At 31.5% G+C, this 27,559-nt stretch overlaps 1 protein-coding gene across 2 annotated transcripts in view; it reads right to left on the bottom strand.

The window, feature by feature from the left end:
* The window catches only part of LOC106872737 (ras GTPase-activating-like protein IQGAP1), a 176,189-nt gene that overhangs the window by 16,205 nt on the left and 132,425 nt on the right, over positions 1-27,559 (bottom strand). For both annotated transcript variants that reach the window (XM_089342174.1, XM_014919820.3), the window contains 15 exons: positions 25,783-25,946; positions 25,499-25,589; positions 24,559-24,726; positions 23,689-23,831; positions 20,088-20,258; positions 19,633-19,716; positions 19,290-19,361; positions 18,266-18,335; positions 16,997-17,083; positions 15,637-15,758; positions 13,562-13,860; positions 5,764-5,838; positions 4,649-4,798; positions 2,882-3,022; positions 1,494-1,578 (listed from right to left, as the gene is read on the bottom strand). In XM_089342174.1, coding sequence (XP_089198300.1) covers positions 1,494-1,578; positions 2,882-3,022; positions 4,649-4,798; positions 5,764-5,838; positions 13,562-13,860; positions 15,637-15,758; positions 16,997-17,083; positions 18,266-18,335; positions 19,290-19,361; positions 19,633-19,716; positions 20,088-20,258; positions 23,689-23,831; positions 24,559-24,726; positions 25,499-25,589; positions 25,783-25,946 — 1,922 coding nt within the window. The remainder of the gene's footprint in view (positions 1-1,493; positions 1,579-2,881; positions 3,023-4,648; positions 4,799-5,763; positions 5,839-13,561; positions 13,861-15,636; positions 15,759-16,996; positions 17,084-18,265; positions 18,336-19,289; positions 19,362-19,632; positions 19,717-20,087; positions 20,259-23,688; positions 23,832-24,558; positions 24,727-25,498; positions 25,590-25,782; positions 25,947-27,559) is intronic.

The following is a 27,559-nucleotide window of genomic DNA, read 5'->3' on the forward strand; positions in this document are numbered from 1 at the left end:
AAAATATCAGGTGCCTGGCTGTTGGCATGGGCAATTAATATGAATTAGATTATTAAGATAAAATGCAACAAAGCAAACTCTTTTCTTGGATTGTTGAAGTGCCTGTTGGCTTTAAATGAGCAACTCATTGTTGATGTCACCCACATATCAATATCAAAATAACTGGCCTAATTATCACAAGCCAGACATAACATATTGATTTGTTCCTTGTTCAATATATCAAACCTTACATAAAAAGAAATATGATGAAGTTTGATGAAAAAGAGATAAGATGAAAAGAATGCTGGATGAGCAAAATAAACAGAAGCACAATATTAAAACCACAGCAAACTGCACAAACTACAGCAATGCATTTTGAATCAAGAAAAAGGCCAGCACTAAATATTTTAATTGAACTGTTGAATAACAACATTTCCCTTAAAAAAATATCAACTATCTACAATTATAGACCCAGAAACAGCAATTCATGCTTAGTTTAAATCCCTAATTTATGAAAATTGGAAGTTTATCAAAGTATAACTAAAGTGTAATAGTTGCAATAACTTAAATCGTTAATGAAAAGTATAATCAATAATAATACTTACAACTGGGAAAAGATAGAAAAAGAATTTCATCAGTAACATTATTGACCTGATGATAGATTTTCTGAAATCAAGCTGAATTATTGATTTCTGAAAAATTTCTAAACTTAATTTGTAACATGTCAAATATTTTGTTCATTTCAATGCCTAATCAGGTTTTGAAATTAGCATATGTTTTGTTTAAGAGAAGACATTGTAAAGAATAAATTAAAGAAAATATTTCTATTTTTAAAGTATCAATAGACCGTTATTTTTTGGTCAGATTTAAAAAGCTTAGGGTTTTCAGTGTGTTAAAATTTCCATCTTCAAATTTCAACCAAAGCCTTAATATGAAAAATAAAAGCATAGTTCTAAACATTGAACTGTATCTAAAATTATTTCTTTATTTAAAATAAAGAAAATTTAACTAGTTATATTCAAGTATTTTCAATTTGCATTAAGTAACTGAAAATTATTTAAACCAGAGAACTGGTATCATGGAATTTATGCAAGAAGAAAAATTTAATATCCTTTTATATTAATCTACTCCCTTCACTAAATGACAATTTGGAAATTAACATTAAAAGGATCCTTTAACTTCATTTTGTAAAGACTTCTTATATCTGCAATGTTACAACTGTTTCCTGTATTGGAAGACTAAACCAATCCCAGACTTTTAATGGTCAACAAGATTTTATGTTTTCTGTCAAAGCCCTTGCAGAAATCCTATTAGGATCGAGACACACACTTGCATATAGGAATGACAAACACTACCTGCTAAATGTCCAACCACCACAGTTCACTTCCTGACACTGGAATAAACAATGTCAACATTAATTTGGTGACATTAATTGAATACTAATAAATTCAATCAATGTATATCTGAAGAGAGCTAGGAAAAAAAAAAAAGGCTAAATTATACAATATACATACTTTGAGGACATCTTTTTCAGGAGCAAGAGGAAACTTTTTCCATAAAGCAGCTTTCAGGACTTTGGCCATGTAACGCATTCCATACCTAACAGTAAGAACAATCATCAAATAATTGAGATATTTGGAGCAAGTTTTTTTTTTTATAGAAACATTCAAATATTAAAATTTTGACTGAAATATCTAAACTTTAGTCACTTATTTTTATGTTCAGTTTGCTGAGATTCTGCAAGAATGAAACAGAAAAACATGAATGCAAGGCCAGTTTTAAATATAAAAGAAACCTTTAAAAATGATGTGGTGGTGCCTTTCTAAAAGTCTAAATCAATTCAAACTGAGAATTGAAATTGGTTATGAACCTGGTTCAGAGTACTTACTATAACAATAAAAGATTTTAATTTGCATAAAGAGAATACAACAAAAGTGGCTTGGGTGATATGTTTCAATTTGACCAGACTAAATAACTAAGTGAATATTGTTAAGAAAATGTGTTTTTGTGTGTGTGTAATTTCAAGATTTCTAGCCTCTAGTTAGCCCCACTTAAGCAATAGATAGCCCATAGATATTTGAATGTCTAGCTGTGGCTCACAGATCCAACACTTTGAATTTACTTGTCTAATTAGGTCCAATTGCACACTCCAGCATGTTACAAATAATTTTGTTTATATGTGCAATATAGCTGGCTTAGTATGTTGCAGTTCTTTTCTTGTCCAGTTCATTCTTATGTGTTTGTGAATCCTATGAGTGATCACATGGTACACATGTGTACTCCACCAAAGAATGGCATTTCTATTCAGCACATGCCTTCACGTGGTTTGCCTTGCAGCATAGGAGTATTAATATTTGGTAATAACAAAGCAGCTGAGGTAGTAGCAACTTAAGTGGATGTTTTGTTTTATTTTCAGTGCTGAACTGATTTGCAAAGTGATTTGATCAGAGATTTGTATTGAAATGAAGTAATTGCATTGCCATAGAATTTTTGCTTTGCTTTCATGTTATATATTAAATATTGAAGTTTCATATTAGCCATAAAATACTTTTCTGTAATATAACAAATTACTTCATAAAAGTTTTATTTATGCAATACAGAATATTTTAAAGGTTATGGGAATAACTAAGGCAACAGAACCTTCTAGTATTTAGTTTTGGTTCCAACTGTTTCCAAGCTGATAATTTTTCTGTATGTCGAACTCGCATAAACTACAATGTCTAAGCTGTAATATTTTGGGAATAACATATATTAACCCTTCTCACTTTCACAAAATTTGTGCTTTGTTAAAACAATCATGGAATGATTTTAAAAATGTAAGCGTTGCAAGAAAAAAATATTTTTTGTTTCTTTATTTTTATTGTTAAAGAATCTTGAATATTCAAGAAAATTGGTAACTTACGGAATTTTGTCCAAAGATTGGGTAATTGTTATCAAGAACTTGTCTGTGGCTTTTTGTAACTTTACTATCGATTCTTGAATAAGACTTTTCACTTCTGAATGTTTCATAGCTTGCTCAGAAGTCACATTATAAGCCAAACCACTGAAAAACAACCATGAAACTCATTAACTCTTTTGTTACTGTATTTATTTTGAGATGCTCTGAGTTTCTTTCAATTACTTTAAATATAACAAAAAATTTAGTAAAATAACTTAGTTATCATTCAGCTAATGTTAGGAACATAAATTGCGACTAAGGTCTGGTGGAAGATTTTAATTCAAAACTTATGAAAACAAGACATCTGTACTCAGGGCCAGAGGCCAGTTTCAACCTGGTTGGTAACAAAACATGTCCAGAAAGAAATAATCAAATAAACAGTTTAAAATATGACACTGACAAAAAAAAAAAAGCCAAAAAAAAGCCAAGTATGTAATAAGAAAATATATAAAAAGGATCTCTGACAAATAAGAATGTCTATGTGATTTATAATAACCATACTTATTCATAATCTCAATGGATACAAGAAAACTTCTGATGGCTCACTTTTCAGTGGTTGAGAAGTTTGCTTCCCAACTACATGGGTTTGAGTTCAGTCCCACAACATGGCACCATGGGCAAGTTTCTTCTATGATAGCCCCAGGCCAACCAAGTCCTTGTGAAGGGACTTGATAGATGGAAACATCTTGAGAGAGTGTGTGTGTTGTCTTGACATTAAATGACAGCTGTATATGAGTATCACCATCATACAAGCAGTGATGTTCATTTCCAATCTTCTGTGACATGTCCAGCAATGAGGAAATATTATTTTGCTTGGAAACAGGTGAATGTTGGTGACATGAACAGGATCTTGCCATATGATCCATGCAAGCATGGAAGAGTGGACATTAACACAATGATGAAGACAGTGTTTATTAATTTCCTTTCACTTTAAACTTTTTTGTTAGAACATAAAAAAAAAGTTCTTTAAAATGTCTTTATCTGTGGAGATGTTTGGTGTGATTGTTTCTGCTGTATAAAAACCAAGGGCTAAACTGAAACTTTAAACTGAAGCAATAAACAATTTCAGATGGACATCATTTTATGTCTTATTTTTATCTATGCTGGCATGGGTTGATATTCAACATGTCCAAACCATGCAAGCATGGAAAGCAGATGTTAAATGATGATGATGATCCATATCAGCTGACACAAGCAACAATAATGGCAACAGGTCAACTTTGTTGTTGTGTAAGTCTGACAGTTTGAAGAGGAAGCATTTTATTATGCACTCAGCACCAAAGAGGTTGTCTCAAGTGGGAGGACTGAAGAGTCTCTTGTAGCCTGTATCAGTTTATTTTTCAGAGTAATTGCTCTCCTAGACAGATAACTTATAATGGTGGATTGCAGAGACTATATCTCATGCATATATTTTACTCCATGGTTTGGGTGGGTTTCAGTAAGTTGGCACCCACTATGGTCCATTTTGCTAGTAATGTCCACTACAATGGCTTTACTACATTACTGTATATTATTTCTTTCATTTCATTCTGTACAATAAGAATATATCAGTCAATATAAATGAACTACTTCACTGTTACATTGTCTAGAGATATGTCTAGAAACTACTGAAAAGTTTTCAAAAAAATCAAAGGAAATACACAATATGTATTAAAATTTTACTAAAAATTATTATTTTGAGAAACAATGGCTATGGAAAGAAATGACTAAAAGCAAAAATGTTCTCAATACCTGGCCTGTCCAGTTTGGGATTCTGTCTGGTTTATCCAACTCTTGTATACTTCTACAGGATTTGTGTTTATTAAAAATTCTTTGTCATCCAAAACCTCTTTGATCAATGGATGTAAAAGTTCTCGTAAAGCACTTTGTCCCCTTGGATTTCTGTAGTTTAAGATGAATTTTATTAATTATTCATACTTTATTTTGTTTTTATGTCTGTAATCACATAATTAATTGACTAATGATATATGTAACTGTTTGATTAACAGGATGATTAGTATTAGCATTTTAAAAACCAAAATTCTAGTGCAAGAAACAGACTATATCTACATATATGAATTCAATCCAATCTGTACAAAATAGATGCGATTTCTAATTACAGATATATATATAATACTTTAGTCCCACATAAGCAAGTCACATTATTTGACTAGTTGAAAAATGTCTATTCAGATTTATATTATCATACTTTGCTTTGACAATATGACTATGGGGAGATGTAAGCTTTTGAAAATATAGATACAGTTTTCTTAAAACTTTAACTTCCAAAAGTTATATCTAGTGAAAGATCTATCATGCTCTGTTATATAACACTTGTCATTATAATGGCTTTATTTTTTATGCACACAGTAAGAAGGTAGGAAAATGCATTTGGCAGATGATACATTTATAATGTTAGGACAACTACAGCAAAAATTTCTGATAGTTTTTTTTTTTCTGATCTTTTATTCTTCAAATTATTGCAAAATATACAAAAGGAGCAGAAACATTAAGAATATCTTTTGCATTAAAACTGCATAAATTTTATAAATGTGTCACTAAAATTTCGAAATATCAAACTGTCATTAATGATACAAGATATGATGCAACTTCTTATCCTTAGAGTCACTGAAACAGTTTAGGTATAGCATGACTTTTATTATTTTCTAAGTAAATTAATGCCCCTTTGGAAAGTAGTATTACTGGTGCATATAAAACTGGAGATATGTCTTTTTTTTTTTTTTTGTCTTTCTACTCTAGAAAGTTATGAAAAGCAATTGGTAAATTTTGGTCAAAGGCTCTAACAATTGATACACAAATCACAACTAGTTAAGTGAATTAAATTGAGAAATTAATCAGTCAATTACCTGTTGAAGCCAACAATCATCTTAATAATCATGGGATTCCCTGTTACAATGTCTGACATCTTGTCAACTTTAGAGCTAAAAAAAAAAAAAAAAATCAAAAATATATTTTACAAAGTAATAGCTGATTATCAGTTGGTTTTCTAACATGGTGACTTCACCTTTTACAAAAAAAACAAAACATTTATTTAAAACAAAATTATTATTAGTGTATAGCAAGTCAGTGAAAATACTGAGAATGTCAAGTTATGTCAAATTTAAAAAAGACCCACTTTAATTTTAAAAAAGTTAAAACAGAAATTAAAAAAAATATTATCAAACAAGAAAATTACAAACAAAAATAAAACTACCAGTTGTACTCTATGCTGAAAGATTCATTTTACACAAGTAGAAACAGAAAGTCATAAATAAACAATCAGAAATACTTTGTTTCATGAATTTTAATATGCAACACCATTTGCTATCAATAATTAACCAAAAATTTATTAATGATTACTGATAATGACATTAGCTATCATTTTGGTGTTTATTAGCATTTCCTAGGACTTTTAAGTTAGATTGTGGTTTAAGAAAAGATGCATAAGCTACATCAAGGCATAGACACAGACACATATTTACAAATAACTCTTAAACAACAGTCAAATTCATATGAATAATATAACTTTCAGAATCAACATACAGTAATTATTTTCTCTTGTTTAACATACAAATTAAGATTCTAATTAAAGTTAAGAATTGGCTCATATATATATATATATATATATATATATATATGTATTAAAACAAGTTTTGATAACCCTATGAGTTTTATATTAATTTAGATTTTATCCTCTCATGCCTGTGTAATGTTTTACTAAATTGCAGCATAGTCCTACAGTGTGAAATACTTCTCCCTTCATTAAGATTTGGCAAAATATTCAAATACTGCTAAAATACATTCATCAGATTTAAGGAACAAAGATATTTAAACACTTTGCAATATAGAAAAAACTAAAAGAAAAAAAACCCAAAAAATTGTCTTCTGGTAGCTTTCATTCTCTTTGTTATAATTTTGATATCTTTTCGAATGAGCAATCATCAGATTTTATGTATTCTTAACAAAACACTGTCTTTTGTGTCAATATTAATAAGCCTGGAAAATTTCAAGTACATTGTTGTATTTACAGCAAATATAATGAAATTAAAGCTTTGTAAACTTTTCAAACAATCTATAACAAAAATCTGAAATGTTTGCAATATATATATATATATATATATATATATATATATAACATAGCATTTTTTAAATATCGATTTTTTTTTTTATCCCTAAATATTTAAGCCAGAGCAGATTATCTGATTCCAGATATTAATATCCCCTGCCAAACTTCTGGTCTTAACTTTCTTAAATTCATTATTTACTTCTGCTGTTTCCATCAATGTAAATGTTTCTGTAACAAATGGCATTTAATCCTCTTAAATAAGCACCCATGTTAAACTCCAACTTATACATAATGAACAATAGGTCATACAGATTTTTTTCTTCTCCAAATGCTGTAGTCCTTTTATGTCATTGCTTAACAGAATTAGATTTTATATCTAGAGAAATACAAAATATTTTTGGCCAGCAAAATAAAATTGGACTTGTTTGAGAAATCTAGTACAATTATGTTGAGTACTTTACATTTTTTGTTTATTATTTCATTCCATGGAAATATTTTTATAGAAAAAGTTACATACATATAATTTTATATTGAATATGGAAAATATTTAAAAAAATTAAATGTAACTAATGCACAATTTTAGTTTGGGATTCTAAATGATATTGTTGCCCAGTATTAACAAATTAAGAAAAAAACACAAGACAAGACAAGACAAAATGCACCATACTCCATTAGTTTGAGGACATACCATAACTGTTTAGATTAAGGTTATTGATCAGTGACATATGCAGTGACCAGTTCAACAGGAATTTTAGTGAACGATACACACGTAAGATAATACAATATAGTGATAATGAAGTTACGCTAGACAACATATTAAAGAAATAATTAACAGGCACTAATTCCTTAACAATATGTAATAATATTCATACCAAAAAATAGTGAGCTTTTAGAAGATAATATTGAATTAAAATATAATTTAAAGTATTAGAAGTCTCTAGTTACTGATAAAAGTTGTATTAGTTTGAGAGTTTTTCTGTAGCAAATTTGATGGCATTTACAGTTATAAATGACTTCTCAAGTTATAGCAAAACTGAATATTTCAAAATAAGCACAATGATTATGAACTTTCTCAGTTGATTCTTGAAGGTGTATTTTGACAAAGTTATAGTTAACAAAGTCAAGAAATTATTTTTAAACAATATTCATCAAATTACACACGCTAAGTTTCTTTTTTTTTTTTTCAATCACTTTATTACATTCAATTATTAGAAAAGTAACAAAGCATGTCAGTTAGCATGGATTCTTTTAGTTTATTCAAGGGTGTCAAGATACCAAACATTACACAATATTTGGCATAAAATAAAATGTTTCAAAGTCAGGAGGCAGAGGATGTGAGCAGAAAAATATTAAGGGTGTTGGAAGAGGTAACTAGAAGACTGGATTAAAGAAAAAAAAAAATCATGATGTATTTTACTATACATTAGTAAAATGTGTATGCTGTACAGGGAAACTAATTTAGAAAAGAGATTCACTATATATTACAACAATCAGCACTTGCAAAAATCAACCAACATAATATTTTCTACTTTAGGTACAAGGCCTGAAATTGGGGGGGAGGAGCTAGTTGATTACATCTGATTTCATTGACCTTGAAAGGATGAAAAGTGAATCTAAACCGTGGCAAAATTTGAACTCAGAATATAAAGAGCTGGAAGAAATGTTACTAATGATTCTGCCAATTTGCTGTCTTGATAAATGAAAATAATACCATCTCGTCATGAAAAAAATGTATGCTAGATTAAGAGTAATTAAGTTACTGTTGGCAAAATGGTCTAAATCTACTCAAAACACCAAAATGTGCCTCTTGGTCTTAAATTTCAGCTTGAAACCCAATTGTTATTCTATTCCTTACTATATTTTCCAGTTACCAATTGAAGCATTATTTCTGTAGTCACCTTATACCAAACAAGAAATTATAAATAGACAACAATTACTTGGAAAATACATAGCATACTGGATATTGAGTTTTTAAATTTTTTTGGGGGTGGGGGATTACATCAAGTCAGTTTTTATCCTTGATAAACAGGGTCATATCAGTTCACAATGCACTGCATCAATGACATAAAGTACTAAACCTTTCAAAACTGGGGCTTTAATTCCCACACTCTTTGGTAAGATCCATTCTCAATACATAACAAATCTTATTCCCATAAAAAAATATATCCTAACATTCAAATTACAATTCCATGAATCTGTCTTCAAACAATCTTAGATAAACAAGCCAGATCCCAAACAAAATCTTGTGTGAATGAGCAAAGGAGATATCATTTGCTTATCGGCTGATGCTATTAAGTTAGACTAGGTCTAGGTCATTACTGGACAAACCCACACTTAATAGAAAAAAAAATAAAAATACTGCATAGCCTTTGACAACATAAAAAAGTAGTTCACTCTTGATTATAATACGGTTATGAGATAATATGGGTTGATCTATAGAATGTAGAAAATGTTCAATTCTACTGGTGTGTAGTCAACATTTAGAGTATGTGATGCAAACCTAAGAAAACTACATATAAAAACTGACAAAAGCATACTCAAAATAAGCAAAAATCAGTGTTTAAGGACACTAATATTGATATACTTTGATTAGCACTCATTACTTAAAAGGAAAACAAATGAAATTGCATATGAAATACAAATCAACAAAATATGAAAAACAAAAAAAAACAACACACACTTAAAATGAAAAGTTTTATAAGTTTGATTAAAATACTATTCAATTTATTTTTCAATGTACATTGCAAGGCCAATAAAATAAATCTGTCCCACCTTCGCAACCAACAATTAAGTGTTAGCAGTATAATTTTCTCAGAATTAAAATTTGAAGTAAAATATTTGGAAATATTGCTTCATTTTGGGATGTGCCCTGGACATTTTTATATATCCAGTGATAAAATTAACTGTTTCATAGCTAGATGTTTTTCTTAACAAATACCAAAATTTTAAAACTGAATTTGGTCTAAGCAAGTTGGGGAAATATACCTAGTCTAAAACCTCAAAGCAATGCCGATAACAGAGCTTGATTTAACAGATCAATTATTCAGTACCTTAACTATTCAAGTATTGTACTCAGCAAAGGATAATTGTATTTTTATTTATTCTTTAAAGGCTTTTGTATCAACATTGAAACTATCAATATTTCATAATTATCATGGTGAAAAGCAAAATACATACAAATATCAAACATCTAGTTATTTCAAGTTCAGACAAAAGGTACTGATGTTTAAGTAAATTATAATTATATAATAGTGAATACTTACATTTAAATTAAAATGCACTGTGCATGTGCCTGTGTGTGCACAGTCATTATGAGTGTATACATACTATTTGATCCATAAAATACGTACTCAATATCTAACACTTAACATATTTTGAGTATGAAACTATAAAAGTTTGAAGTAATCTAACTGTAAAATAATAGCTCCATGAACTTACGTTACCTTAGTCTTTTACTAAGTTATTGAACTGTAACCATACTGGGCACAGCATCAAAATTTTTAGTCAAATACATTGATTTCAGAATTCTGGCACTTATTTTATGTACATTGAAGAGAAAGTGGCAAAGCTCGCCTGAGCATAAAGGGATTTGACCAGAACATCAAATAGCTATAACCATATATAAGGTGTTTTTGTGTGATGACTTAGCTGTTGCACCAGCCTTACAATTCAACACACATAGTGTGTGCATGTGTGTGAGTGCATGCATGTGTGTGTATATATTTATTTTACTGAAGGCTTTGGTAAAAGACACTAAGTCAAGATGTCACACAGTGGGATTCAATCAAATGATATGTTAATGAAATGAGCTTCTTAACTACATTACACTGTCTATATATTTAAGAGAAAAACACCCCAGTACTCTTGAAAGCAATACTTTGAATTTCAAGGTTAATTCTCGAGAGATATTGAATGGAATAATAGTTAGTTTGTGTGTGTGTGTGAGGAGTGAATAAAGTTTAGGTAGGTGTGCACCAATGGTTGCTCTGGAATTGTGTTGGTAAACATGCTTTGGATATAAAGAAATATTAATTATTAAGTGGCATTTTACTAATATGGGATTTCTAAGACAAAGAATCATTTAATCATGCAAAATGGTTGGGGTTTTACATAGGGACAATGTTGGCAAGGACCGTGCAGAAGATGAAAAGGTTTACTTACATTCTCCTATGGATGAAAAATGGGGCAGAAATTATCACATGAATTAAATTATTAGCACAAATTGATTTGTCCCACATCAATAATATTTAAAGAAATGTAATTAGATAAAATATAACACAAACGGAGAGTATTTTATATAAAACTGTTTTCAATTTTGTCTTGTTTCATTAATTTTTTAAGATGCTAATTAACTAGTACTAATATTCAGAGAAGTGAACCATTTCCTATCTTATATAACTTTAAAATTTTTCACTTCCCATTACAGTATTGCAAGACATTTTCTTTAATATTAAATAATTGGCCATTATAACATATGCACGCACGCACACACACATAAAAAAAGAGAGAGATTAAGATAGTGTTTCCCAAATATAATCTGATCAAAGAGAGTATTTGAGTGATTAGTAAAACTTATAACTTCCATTGTTCATCAATGTTTTCTTTTTGTTTAGGTCTAATACTACAACAATCTACGTTCTTCAAACATCACCCAATTACTCATCAATACATTGCAGTAGCCATTCACTTTATTTGAATAAATCCCTCCTGCCAATATTTACATTAAATAACGTACATCCTGTACAAACCTTAATCCTTTTAGAATTAATCCCACTTCTGTCCCAAATATAAAATATTTATCCCCCAAAATTAACACACACTATATAAATAAGTTCAGTTAAATGAAAGTGGATTAAAAGAAGCAGTCAACTTTCTTGTAAAGAGTGCTCTCTAATTAAAGTTGTGTGCGAAAGGAACAACATGACTTCAAAGAAAGTCTACATCCAATACGAGAACACAATGATGATTACCATCCTTAATAAGAGAATATTAAATAAAATCCCGAATGAAAATTCATCAGAACTCAAAATAAAAAAGGAAAAAAAGGTCACATGAAATATAAAATATCAAAATTCATGCTTTTGAATTCATTCTTAATGAAGCTGGAGTGTAAGCATAAGCATCTTGTGTAAAATGGTATATTAATAGCTGGCAAACATTTCACTAATCCTAATTAAACTATTACAATCCTCTAGACATCATTCTTTTAAAAACAGCTTGTCTCTCAGTGCATAAGTGAAAATTCTCAGATTAATAGCTTTATTTCTAAAGTTGTTGCAGTTCCATTAAATTTTGTATTGTAAAATATTGACAAAATATTTGAGCTATTTACATTTCTACCATTACAGACTGATACTCAGTAGTTCTCCGTTTTGCATGTCTTAGAATACATGTTGCTTGAATAAGCCTACAGGTTTGAAGTCATTAGCATAAAGTGTCAGCTGGTTAAGACAGTTGACACCAATGCCTTCCATTTCTGGCATAAAATTAAAACACTCTAACCTTCAAGTTAAAGAAGGTTTAAACATAAATTTACATGTATTTTAAGTGACTCACAAAATAAATTTTCAGTGATGCAGCAGTGCTAATAACATATAGTAAGAAATATCAGAGTGTTTTATAGCTAGACATCTTTTAGTAATGCCAAGTATATTACAGTAAAATAGGAATGATATCTATTTTTTTTATTTTGTTAGACACTGAAAATCTATAACATACTGGACAAGGTGACACATCCATGTTAGTATTTCAGCTTCTTAACCACTTTTTCTTTATAATATAATACAATTAGAGACAATGCAATATTCTAAAAAATACAAACTTTATAAGTGATTTTAGTTCATGGGAGCTGTATACAATACTGATAAAATCAGAACTGCTCCTATTAAGATATTTGTGGAAGAAAGTTAAAATGTTTACAATAGCTTTACTTTTAGCTATTAGTGTGTTCAGTTACTCAAACACAAACAAAAATGTACACAGTCACTAGAAATTTAGTGGACTACTGTCAACAGATAAGCATCTTTTTGATGCACCTAAAAATCATGACAAGTCTTATTCATATTTTACCTCCTTGCAAGCTTCACATCTGGAATTTCCTTCCTGCATCCCTCAACTAGCAGCTGTTTAAGTAAAAACATCAACTGCATTAATGTTACTGATCTACCGATCTTGGGGATCCTGCAGATGCGATGGAGATGGGTCCTCCGGACAAAAATCATAAAAAAGAGAGGCTTGCAAGTCATTAGCGAAACCCACAGATGTTATATATATATATAGATGTTTATATATAAACTTAGTACTCCTACAGATTCCTTTCTTTCCCAGCAGTTTTATGACAAATTCTTGTTGAATATCTGAACATTTGTTTCTTTCAATGTATTTAAACAAAAATTAATGCTCAAACTTAAACAGCAACTACACTACAGACAAGAAAATAAGTGTAGGTAGCAGAAGTATGCAAAGGCAATATATTACTGAAAAAAAAGTTCATTAAGTTTATGCAGAAAAAAATAGTAAAAAAGTTAAATTGTATGAAATTTCAATTAAATATTAAAAGCATATATAACCAAATTATTTAGATAAAGATGGTAACTTACGTAATTTCTTCTTCTAAGGCAGTTTTGAACAAGCGTAACAAGAGAAATTCTTCTCTAGCATTAGAACCATAGTTAAATAGGGAAAATATGACAGACTCCATAAACTTGGTTGTTTTGCTTTGGGGCATTTCAAAAATCAGTTTTGCAAGGTAAGTTGGATTTGTTTGTAACAAATAGAACAAATGTTGGTAGGCATCCAGTTTTCCACGACTTTCTTTACTCAGGGCCTTCAGTCCCCGAGACATTGCTCCAGTTCGTTCAGCATGTTTTTTCAGTTTGTGATTGTGAAATACAACATCCTATAAATCAGAAAGAATGTTCAGAGAATTTACAGTTGAAATAAACTCTTATATTTTTGTAATACACACAAAAAAGACAAATGTTAAAAAAAGTTATGAACTTATCAGCAAATTCTTTTCTGTGATTCTTTAATTTTAATTCTTTGTAGTAAAATATACCATTTACTGATTTTATTATCAAGTTAACTGATACAGAACAGAAAAAGAAAGCCAAAATGATTAAGAACTCTTTCTCTATTGATAGCTTTGTCGAGTTTTTCTGATAACCTCTTTAGTTTTTCAGGGACCTCCTGCTTTTATAAACTGACATTCTCCATGTCCTGTTTAAATACTCTTACTATTTGTACAGTACATAAACAAAGCACGAACAATATTTCTGTAATCAACTTTTTAATCATATATCAGGATTAATTACGATACAAATAAAGATTTTGCATATTGGTACAAGTCCAGCAATGTATATTTAGGCTGTCAATTACATTCGAGTATCTTTTACCCATAAATTGCTTTATTGACAAGATTTGAACTTTAAATTGAAAGAAATGGAATAATGATTTCTCAGTCACAATACTTCATATTTTGGTAGGTGAGTATTAAGGGATTAAATTGACTCTAGAATTTGACTGGTACTTCTTTTATCAGCCACCCATCCCTCATTTTGACCTGAAAGGTGAAAGGCAATGTTTGAACAGTTTGTAAAGGGATGTATTCAAATACAAGGTATTTTGTCTCCAATACCTTGTTCTTTATAAGTTAATGATAAAATCTAAGAGATAAAACATATCTATTGTACAAATTTCAGTTACTTAATCTCAGTAGCAACAGTTTGAGTCTTAAGTGAATACTTCTTGGGGGATTAACTTCTAATTAACAATGGCTTTAGCCTCCTAGACTGATGAGAAAGATAGTTAAATGAGCGCAGTTAATATTCAAGTGAATTAGAAATAATTACTACAAAGTCAGCTAATTCAGAGAAAAAGATACTATTAAAAAAGTACAAGAGAAAAGACTAACAGAGTACAAGTGGAAAGATAGATAGAGAGAGAGAGAGAACAAGAATATCTATGAATGAATGCAAGTTTACCATGAGAACATCTAGAAATGATCATTTCTTACATTTGTAGAGGATAAACAAAAAGTGGTTAGTGAAGGTTCTCCCCCCACCTTTTTTTTTTTTTTTGATATATCAACAATTTTGGAGCACTTTGTGAACCTAAGTCCTTTTGTGACCAAATTACTATTGAAATACATTGCCTTTGTTTCAACTAGTGGGAATAATGAAAAATATAGAAATGTCATAAACTGCTACTACTAAGCTGGTATCTGGAACATAAATTACTATGGAATTTTACTGTAAAGTTTTAATTTAAAATGCTTTAACCCTTTAGCATTTAAATCGGCCATATCCGGCCAGAAGTATTCTGCCTATTCTATGTTCAAACTGGCCAGATCTGGTCTCTCACACCAACCCTACAATATCGTTTTAAAAATTAACAGCTACCTCATCAAAATTTCATAGCTACAAGATAATGCATGATTAGTTCAAAACAATGTGGATAGCTTACATGGGGAAACAGTTGAGAAGTGAAGTTTCTTGTAATGTTTACAAGAGAAAGCTATAAGGCAATAGAAAACTGAGCCATTCTGAAGTTGATAGAGTAGGAGTAACATATTTGGTGAGCAGCATGAACTGTTATTGGTGTCCAATTCACAATATCCAACACTTTAGTAATTTGCTATTCATCATGCATATAATTTTTAAAATGTTATTCTTACCTGTAAAGTAATTCTATTTTTAATCAAAAGACCAATTTTAATATCCATTTGATTTAAATCATTTTCCAACTGCTGATTGGAACGAATTTCAGATCCAACTTGCTGTCTTAACTTTTGTAGTTCTAAAATACAAAAATGAGGAAAATTAGCTTATTTTATTTTATATACATATATAATAGATGCAGGAATGGCTGTGTGATTAAGAAGTTTGCTTCCCAAACATATGGCTCTGGTCTCAGTCCCACAATATGGCACCTAGGGCAAGTCTTCTGCTATAATCCTGGGCTGACCAAAGCCTTGTAAGTGGATTTGGTAGACAGAGCCTGAAAGAAGCCTGTTGTGTATGTATTCCAATATTCTGCAAAAATATGCCTGACTTCAGGGAAATACTACCTTTCTTGGAAACAGGTGAGGGCATCTGGCTGTAGAAAACCTGCCTCAAACTTTGTTCAATCCATGCAAGTATGGAGAAGTGGATGCTAAAATGATGTTTGTATATACACACAAGTTTCCTTTTCATTTGTTTAAAAAAATTTTCTATGCTGGTATGGGTTAGATGGGGACTTATTTCAGGCAAAATTTTATAACCAAATGCTTTTCCTGTCATTGTGCTACATAAAAAGCATTGATGTTGATTCCACATAAAAAGCACTGGTGCTACATAAAAAACACTGGTGATGGTGCCATGTACAAAGGATCCAGTACATTCTGTACAGCTGTTGGCATGATAATGATGAACTGCTTTTCAAGTTAGGCATTATATTAGAACCCTTTTCAAGTTAGGCATTATATTAGAACCAGTCAACAAAGATAAAACAATTGTGGTGAGTTAGTTTTCAACACCCACTAGCAGTTCACTATCTCAACACAACTTTTTTTGCTCCAAGATCAACAACACTACATGTTGAAAGGAAGAAAAAAAATTCAAGTATGCCTCATTTTTCAACTACCATTTCATATGGATCACATTTCTTCTAGTGTAGGCTATGGTCAAGCCTGATTGAACAGAATTATATTGAATGACATTTCATCCATAACCATCATCTTTTTATCTTCAACACAGTACACTCAAAAACATTATCCAATATATCCTTTTATAAAATGAAGGGATATCATTTGGAGGATATTTGGCTGTTACTCCTAGTAGATTGAGCAATGACAGAGGCAAAAGGCTTGCTTGCTGCTTTTGAAACTTTTGGAAGATATGGTTCCCCCCACTGAAAATCTATTCAAAGACATAGTAGATAAGAAACTAATTTTAGAAACCACACAATATGGTGCATACTTATCAATATTTAAACCGCATTTATGTGGTAATTTACTATTTTTTAAGAGAATAAATAAATATAAGAAAACTTACCAAGTTCTTCTGCATAATCAGCATCACTAGCATCCAGCAAGTGTACAAACTTGCGGACAACACTCAAGGGAGGATTATCATCATAAACTAAAAATTTAATTAGAAAAGCAGGAATAAATACAAGGCGTATATTATGCTTTTTAACATTGGTACAAGATTACAAATCACAGGGAGAGAGATATAATCAAATTTAATTCCCCAGTATCTGACTGGTACTTTAATTACCAGCTTTAGAATTAATAAAAAAATTTATGACATGTAGGAACAGGCATGGCTGTGTGGTTAAGTAGCTCACTTCACAACCACATGGTTTCAGGTTCAATCCTACTGCATAGCACCTTGTGCAAATGTATCCTACTTTAGTCACACACCAACCAATGCCTTGCGGGTGAATTTGGTAGATGGAAACTGTGTGGAAGCCCATATATATATATATATGTGTGTGTGCATCTGCATTTGACTCTCACCACAGCTTGACAGCCAGCATTGGTTTGTTTATGTCTTGTAACTCAGTGATTTGGCAAAGAGACAAAGAAAATAAGTACCAGATAAAAAAAAATAAGTATTGGAAATTCAGGTCAATTTGTTTGACTAAACCCTTCAAGGCAATGTCTCTGCATAACTACAGTCCAATGACTGAAATACATAAAAGGTAAGACATGTAATAAAAAAAAAAAACAAGAATAGAACAATTGAAAAAAAAAATGACTCCGTGATCAAGAGTTCATATCCCACTCAAGACAATTGTGCTTCTTAATTCTCAGATCATAAAACTAAAGTTTAATAGATTAATTACTAGAACTCAATCAAAATTAACTGTGAGAGACAACCCAAAGATCATGCTCAGGTAAGTAGAATTAACACACACAATTATAAATAAGTGCAAAGAAAACAAATTTCTTTGCCAATATGCTGAAAAATAGATGCTAAATCATCTAACCACATGAAATATTTTGACATATTATTACAAGTGAAAATATTTCATGTAGTTAGACAGTCCAGCATCTATTTTTCAGCATATTGGCAAAGAAATTTTTTTCTTTTTGCCCTTATTTATAATTGTATTTATAATTTTCACCTTAAAAGGTAATTTTCATATGCTGCCCATTGATAAAATTTTTTAATAAAATTTTATCCTTATATTAGATATATATATCTTGGTTCAATATACATATTTAGTATATTTTAAGGAAAATCTCTCTAATTTTTTTGAGACTGTTTTTCTACAATTTCAGTACTGTATGTCATGGATGTATCTAATATACTTACCAAGAGATTTATAATCATGTCTGGCAAGGGTAGATCGAACAAAGGCTTGGATTTTTACAATGGAATTTTCCTTGAAAAATTAAAAAGGTAAGTTCAGTTTAATTCATATGTAAATGCAAAAGTGAAAATCAAACCAAAATACAATAGCCTATGTCAAAGAACAAAAACATTACAAACAGGTTTCTTCAAAAGACAAAAAAATGAGTTCATTTTAGCCTAACTACAACCAAATGAGTGAAATATTGGCCAAAATACTTACTTTCATGGAATATATATAATTAAATGGTAGTTATATATATATACAGATACTATTATGGAATAGAGTATGTTACTATAGAAAATTTTAGATATTAAGTTTCTTTGCTCCAGTAAGTCATATTTGATGATTAATCATTTAAGAATAATAGTTAAGGTTGCCAGTTTTGGCTGTGTAGTGAAGAAGCACATTTTTTGTCGGGTTTGATCAAAATGTGTGATGCCTTTGACTAGTTCTTCAACTATAACCTTGTGTCAACCCAAACCTTGTCAGTGAAATTAGGTTAGCAAAAATTGTGAGTTCCTGTCAAAATGTTTAACAGGGTCTATGAGCAAATATTTTGAAAAGTAAACCGCATGAGACATGGATCATTATCAGATGAGTTGCACTACTAAAAAAATTCAAGGAAATTTTTCACTGGCATGTAATTCAAAGTTCAGCAGCCCACAGTTTACTCATGATTGGTCTCTACCATGGTAGTGTTTGAATCAGGCATCACAATCTTCATACACTGCTGCCTACCGCAAAATCCCATGAGCCATAATTTCTTTATTCCTTTCCCCAACTGATATTGTTGCTCTTGTTTGACTGAGTCATAAAAAGAAATGAAAAAAACAGACCCAAATTGAATGCTTTCACATTTAAATTTACATGATATTTATTTTTAATTTTAAATTTCAAAAGAAGTAAAAGAAAAGAAAAAATTTCAGTTTACCATGGCTTTGGCCATCATGAGTAAGATAAGCTAAAAAACATGAGACTACTTACATTGTCTTTGAAATATTTTAGTCTCTCTCTGTATCTTTTTCTGGTCAAGTACATTCTGGTTAATGCTTGTAACTAATTCAACAGAAAAAAAAATCCTTAAACACTTATTCCTTATACAATCCTTAAGCATGATAAAATGCATGTTTACATTACTTCCTAAGTTCATTATCAAATACTGTTGTGATCAAAATTAGAAATCTTGATACAATGCAGATAATATTTCTGATAGTTAATACATTTCACAAATTAATTTTGGTTCATTTGTCTATGGAAATATAATTTAAGCTTTGTAAACTTACAAGGTTTATAAACCTGGTATATAAGATGAATGCAAAATATTTACCTTAAGGACAGCAGGACCATTCTGTTTCAAGTACTGTTTTCTGGTTTTATAAAGGTTTCGTTGACGAGAACCTCTCCAGTAAGCCTGAAATAAAGCAAGATATACAAAATTAAAGAAAAAAGTTGAGAGAGAGAAAGAAAGATATAGAAAAAAGACAGAGAAGTTAGACAATGGTGCAGGTTTCCACAATACAACTTTAAAGAGACAGCAGAAATTAAAGACAGTAAACACTTGTCATTTGGTTACTAACTCCTCTTGACTCTATAGAAATAATAAAGTAATAATAAAGTTCTAGAAAACTAAAGGCATTTATCATATTGTAAAAATTATTTTGTTATTATCTGAGCCATAATTTGTAAGCTGCTAGTAACAACTACAGTAAATAGCAAAGCCATGCTAGAAATGTAATAATTTAAACTCTACTTTCCAATTTAGAAAGAAAAAAGAAAATTTACCTGGATTTTAGTAATTGCTGGTGTTTGAGAGTTGATATAGGTAATGCGGTCATTAAATGATTTCCTCACCAAGTAACCACGAATTAAAGCTTGGACCAAGATAATGAAACCTTCATTTGCCTTAAACAAGAGCTCTCGGTCATAGTTTTCTTGAATTTCAGTTAAAACACTCTGGAATCAGAAACAATTTTTTTTTTAAAGTAAAATATATTTTTTTCCCCACTTATTTCAAATAGTCACTTTTTATTGATTTATGAAGTTATTTTATTATCTATTTCAGTCATTGGTTTATAGCTAAGCCAGGGGACTGCTCCAAATAAGCCTTGAAAGTTCTAGACGATTAAATTGACCCTAGTACTAATTTTTAACATCTGTTATTCTGTTATTCTTTGCCAAACTGTTGAGGGGACATAAACAACCTAAAACACAGTTAAGTAGTCAGAGGCAAATACAAACACATCTATATGCATTTACACACAAATGGGCTTCTCCACAGTTTCTATCAACCAAATTTCTCACAAAGCCTTGGTTGACCAGGGTGAAATTAAGATCTTAGGTTCAGATCTCTCATCTAAACCAGTCATTTCATGTGTTGGCAGCCCACCTACCACGCCCGAACTAATTCTAAAAGGCATGTGTCTGCTCAATTCCCCTTTCCTTTCTGTACTAATACAATGACACCACAAAGTCACAGTCTTTTACCATCATTTCGGAAGGGGTTAGGAGTTGGGGTGGGTGATATGATTAGCAGGCACTCCACTGCCATCACAATTGTAGGCATTTAGACAAAATTTAAAAAAAATAATAAAAAAGCAGGGGCCAATTCATTTGACAAAAAATTCTTCAAGGTGATGCTCCAGCATGGCTACAATCTAATGACTGAAACAAGTAAAATAATAATTTTAAAATGGGGAGGATTAGATGATTACTATGACCCCAGAACTAGACTAAGACATTCTTTTATTGACCTCTGAAGGATGAAAGGCAAAGCTGACCTTGGTGGGATTTGAAGAAAGATTGTAAAATGCTAGAGGAAGAAATCCCACAAAGAATTTTGTTCAATGTTTTAATGTTTCTTCTAATCCTCCAACCTAGTAGTAGTAGTAATAATAATGATAATCTTGGTATAAAAGATGAGCTACAGCAAATATTCTGCTCAATACTTTAGATTTGTTTGTCAGTTGTTTGACATTAACCAGTTGAGCATGTCCCTTGGTGGCTGACGATATGTGCATCTCTGATCATGAGCAGAAGTAGTTGGGGAGTATCATAGCCATGTGTTGAGAGGAATTCTTTGGGGTTTGAATAATTCACCTCTGGAAACAACCTTTTGCACAACATCCTTAAACAAATCTTATTCATGGACCTTTTGAGCAGGATGGGCTACTCGACCTGAAGAAAATTTTAGCTGGGCCCCGCCTGCGAGGTCATGCACTGTTTATTTTGATAGGAGATCACCATGTTATGCACATATGGTTGTGAGGCATGTACCTGGTGTACCCTTATCAGATGGGTATACTGGGCATTGTATATTTGTACCCCAGTGTCACTTTGATGGCATGCACTGCTCTCTCATTCAATAATAATCTTTTTTACTAAAATTTTGGGAGAGGGGCCCAAATATCATCAGCCTCAGGACTTAACTGATACTTATTTTATTGACCCCAAAAGGGATGAAAGGCAAAGTTGATCTCGGCAGAATTTGAACTCAGAACATAAAGACAGATGAAATGCTGCTAAGCATTTTGCCTGGCATGCTAATGTTCTGCCAGCTTGCTACCTTAATAATAATAAGTTTCTGATTTAGGAACAAGACCAGCGATTTTTGTGGGAGGGTGTTAGGTGATAACATTGATCCCAGTATTTGACTAGTACTTTATTTGTAATGGGCTCGGTGGTATTTAGTAAACCCCTTAACCTTAAAATAACTTATTTTTTTGCCAGAATCAGAAACCATTATTATTCTTCTTATTTATTACTAGCTTAAAAGCCGCACTCCATGCAGACTTTTATACTAGCTCCTACTGAGGGCTAATTGGGCTTGCGGCTGAAAACTAAAGAGCTAAATGACATGACTATAATACATCTATAATGACTATATGCCCTGGTGGTGTTTGATCAGAAGTTAAAGATGGATGAGAATTACTTCTGCAATGCAATCATTCTGTTGTATTCCAACTGTTGACCAATTTGTCCCAAAGCTCTGATCTTGACGTAAAATTAATGAAGCGAATATCATTTATCTCCCCCTTGATCTCTGACATCATCTGATAAACGTCAACCAAGATGGTGTGAATCAGTCAAGCTTTACCTGCAAGAAATAGCAACCCAAAAGCTTTTAAATCAGATCCCAATGCTGTATGTTCAAGAACCAAATGAAGGGTAGATTTTCAATGCCAGGATCATCCTGATTCCAAAAAGGTATAATACGTTTATGTTGAGCAAATGGAGACTGAGATACAGGGGTCCCAGACGGACAGACAGAATTTTGCTTTTATTATTATAAATGAAGCAGTCCCTTGGTTTGCATAATAATAATAATGGTTTCAAATTCTGACATAAGGCCAGAGCAATTTTTAGGAGATGGGATAGTGAGGGGTTCAATGTAACTGACCTAACAAATGCAATACAGGTGATAAAAATGCTAGTACTCTTTAAAATATAGGATTTTACAAATAATTAGCAAATATTTCTGATAATCAATATCAACATACAATAAAAAATGGTTCAACTGGGAACAGTGGAAGGAATAAAGAGAGAGGGAAGAGAAAGAAAGAGTGGAATGGGAAATGAGAGAAAGGGGTAGGAAAAGGGAAAGAAAAGGTGGTCAAGGGTGAAGGAGCTATACAGCTGGGATGGGGGGGAGAGAGGGGCTCGATAGGGGTGGAAAGTTTTAAGAAAAGAGTGTATATGTAAAGTAGAGATGGAGCTAGAAATTACAAATATGAAATTTATTGTAGGAAATGCAAGAGCAGTCGACCGGCAGAATTGTTTGAGTGTTGGAAAAGATACTTTGTGGTATTTTTTTCTGACTCTTTACACACTGAGTTCAAGTCCAACAAAGGTCAACTTTGCCTTTCACCTCTTCTGGGTTGATAAAATAAAGTACCAGTCAAGTACTGGGGTTGGTGTAATCACCTAATATCCTTCGCTCAAAATTGTTGGCCTTGTGCCAAAGTTGAATTTGTTACAGGAAAGACTGATCAAAGGAATATATATATTTCTCTGAATTAAAGCAGTATAATAGCAGATATTTAAATCTGATTAGTTTGGATATAGAAGGCTGTTAAATGTTTACCAAAATTGCACAAACTCTGTTAGGTGTTAGGAGGGGAAACCAGCTGTAAAAAAGCTTGACAAAACAGACAGTGAAGCCTAGTGCAGTCTTCTGCCTAGCTAGCCCCTGTTAAACCGTCCAACCCATGCAGCAAAGAAAATGGATGTTAAATGATGATGATGAAGAGGAGGAGGAATGTAAACTATAAACAGAAATACCAACAATCTAATGAATTGTCTAATTATGCACAATGAAATGGGTTGGTCTACATTAAAATAGACATGAAAAAATAAGTATAAAAATCAGAACAAAACTCATAAATACCTGGATTTCCTCTTTTGTCAGAATAGAATAATCTTTTATGATTGAGTCATTCCGAACCCAAGTGTAATCTCCAGTAATTACATTGTAAAAAAACTTAAAGCCTTCGGGTGATCTGTTCATCATCCATCCAGTTCCAGTCTCACCTAGTATTGTGAACAAAAAAAGGTAATATGGTTGACTTAGCAATTATTAGCATTAGAGGACAAATATAAAGTAAAACAACATCTTCTACACACTGATAATTTCATATCATTTTACAAGTTACTCAAATTTTTACTGAAGGACACATCTCACAGCAGGAAACACATAGCAAAGAAGTTGTGCTTTGTATCTGCAAAATATTCTACAACAAGGATTTCTAACACAGTAATACATTTTTTGGTGGTCATAGTTGATTAAACTGAACCCTTGTACTGGAAAGGTTATTATTTTATCAACCATGGAAGAACAAGTCAAAGTAATAAAAATTTGAACCAAAACGGCCAAGGGACATAACTAGTGAAGAGCTGCCATTATTTTTTACATAAAGTGCTTCATTTACAGTTGAAATTTTAACAGCTTTGCTGAATTGCTAAAATTTTAATGACTGATTCACTAAACAGCCAAAATCTAAACAACTGGGTTGATAAGATGTTAAATTTCAAGAAATGGTTCATTGCACTGCCAAAATTTCAACAAGTGGTTTTCTGAGTTGCTGATGTTTTAAATGGTTCACTGAAATTTTAGCCACAAAATCAACAGTAAGACATCTGTTTATTAGAGGACTTTAATAATACCAAATTAAATAAAATGAGGTGAAAATCTGAAAACTCTATGACAGAATACAGAAGTACAATATATAATGACCCAAATCATCATTAAAAATATTACCCAGTGTTTCCTTTTCACTGCGAAGAGCTCTCAGCTTTTCCATATAGATATTCCCACAAGAAGTACGTAAATTTTGCAATTGAACAGGTTGACATTGCAAAGACTGAAGCAGAACATCTGACGAATCTTGATTTAAGTTGGCATTTATATCTTTGATACCCAAAGACACTGAAAATAGAAAAAAAAAAAGTTAGCAAACAATAATTTTTTTAAGAAAATTATTCAAATTACACTGTTCAAGGAACTATTACCTCTGTTGGCAATGAAGGGATGTTCGCTTTGAGAGAAGGGCAGACTGCAAAGTATTTTTTTTTGTATGAAGTGCATTGTTGCATGGTAGTGAAATATGGATGCTGAACATGGAGGATATGGAAAGGTTAGTAAAAGAAATTTGGCAAACATGTTCCATTAGATGTGCAAAGTTAGTAGTGCATAAACCATCTGAGAGAAAAACTAGGGGTAAGAGGAATCCAATGTAGTGTCAAAAAGAGATGTCTAAGCTGGTACAGACATGTGATGCATAAAAAAGATGACAGTAGGATAAAGATGTACCAAGTGATGTCAGTGGAAGGAATCTCAGAAAAAGGAAACACAGAAAGAAATGGTGAAAACTGAGAGGTCAGGAGATTAAAACCCCATGAAGGAGATGAGAAAGAACTGCATCAAGTGGTGAGGCATGTTGCTGGAGAAGTCTTATTTAAATGATGAGTATGATTATAAGCATGCATACACTCACACGCACATACATACACATATTCTGTAGTGTCAGAATGACCAATACCTTGTTAGTGTAATTGGGAGAGAGAGATGTAGCTGCAGGGAGGAAGGGTTGCATAATGATATGTTTAACACAGGGTTTAAAACAGCAGGTATATAGAGAGAGTCTAAGGTAATTTAGGTGGAAGTGTAAAGGATATAGAATGAAACAAAATAAATATACTTTCAACAGCTTTCTCTTCATCTTCATTTGCTTCAAAGATAGTTTCCTGAATTTCCTCCAGCCACAGTAGTGTGTCTTCATCTTGAGATTGCTGAAATGTGTACAGAGAACATATGAATTTGTACAGCCCAATCACATATCTGTACATGTTTACACATGAGCATTATAACAAGATAAATCATGAACATAATAATCATTTATACTATAAGTAGAAAAATGTAACAATTTATTAAAGTGTAGCATTTAATTTTTAGCAAACAAAAGAAAAATATGTTGATATTTACCAATGCTTTCTTATTCTTTTTATTAATAAGCATAACCATATACTGGTGAGCAAGCCGATCCCTGACATTTTGAAGTTGAGCTGCTGGAAGCTGCAAAGCAGCTAATACAGCTTGTTCATCACCATTAGAAATAGCATCATTGATTGTCCCTATAGCACAAACTCCTGAAATGACAAAAACAAAAACATTAGATACACATGGAAATATGAAACCAAATTTATCTATTAAACATACACAACAAACATATGGAACAAATCTTGCAACTCTAAACATCACAGAATAAATCAGTTATCTCATTTTCATCTCACTCCAGATTTCTGGTTCCCATTCTCTTTTGGTACCCACTCCACACTCCATTTTAATTCTTTCATTATTATAGTTCAAGCAACAACCCCTTCCACCCAATGGCTTGAAACAACTCTTCAGTCAACATTGCAACTGAATTCGCTGAACCTAGGAAGTAGTTCAGCTGCTGATATAGACCATCTCCCACCAGTTCCCTTAGATTCTCAATTTACTCAATAATTTCTTCTAACATTTAATTTTCTGTGTATGCAAAAATTTTGACAGTACACTCCCTCTCAATCAATTAGGATCTTAACAATAATCTCTGATGAAATTTAAGCAAGCGACTGTGGTGTGTGTAAAAAGTATTTATTTTGGAGTAAAAACATATAATCCTCCAAGAACATCACCTAAATGGAAAGAGCTCACAAAATCCACAACTCTCTCAGATTACTCATATCCTAATCATTAATAAAAATAAAATATAAACAGTAGATTTGGATTGAGAGCCAAAACAGTAAAGTTTGAGAAATCATTGTTAAAAGTTTAAAAATTTCCTATAATAAAGAGCTGTTCTTAATCTTTTAGCACTCAGATTACTGTCAAATGTAATGAATATTTATTCACATTGTCTTGAATTAACCAAGCATTATGTTATAGTTTCAAGATTTTGATGTGATTTTTATTTTTAGAATGACATTGTAGGATAGGTGTGATAAGCCAGATGTAGCTGGTTTGAACATAGAACAGAATACCAGGGCCAGATAGGACTGTTTTAAATGCTAAAGGGTTAAATCAATACCACATTCATATAAAACAGTTTATTTGTTCATCAAAAATTCTCAAAATCTCTGAATTTTATTTCCATAATCCAATGAATCATCGATCTCTACTTATCTCTAATTCTCACACATGCCATCATGGAAGGCAGATGTTAAACGATGACACACACACACACACAAAATGCAGGCGAACAAATGAAAGTGGTACTCAACACATATAGCTAGAATAATAAGTATTCAATAACAGACTGACTATATATATATATATATATATATATATATATATATGGGAGAATTTACGGAAAAAACAACAGACGAAGACAGGTGGTGTAAACAACAAATGGATGTATTAGTTTAACGCTCAGGAATAGAGAAAGTCTTTGACGTTTCGAGCCTACGCTCTTCCACAGAAAGGAACACAGAAACAAACCAGGAGAAAAAAAAATATAAATAATGCTTAACTACATTTGTTTACGGTCTTATATAACAAAAAAAGAAAAAATCCCTGCTTACTCTGTTTTAACATAGCTTTTCATCACTATCATCACTTTGCATCTATTTTTTCCATGCTGGAAGGGCTGGTTGATATTTTTTTGCATTGTTTTTATGGTTGGATACCCTTCCTATTGCCAACCCCTTTACAGTATGGGTTATCTGCATTTTATTGTGTTACCAGCTGTAGAGAGATCATTTGTAACTGGTGTAAATGG

This window comes from Octopus bimaculoides, chromosome 2 (genome assembly GCF_046866305.1).
Source record: "Octopus bimaculoides isolate indiv1 chromosome 2, ASM4686630v1, whole genome shotgun sequence".
In the NCBI taxonomy this organism is placed as follows: domain Eukaryota; kingdom Metazoa; phylum Mollusca; class Cephalopoda; order Octopoda; family Octopodidae; genus Octopus; species Octopus bimaculoides.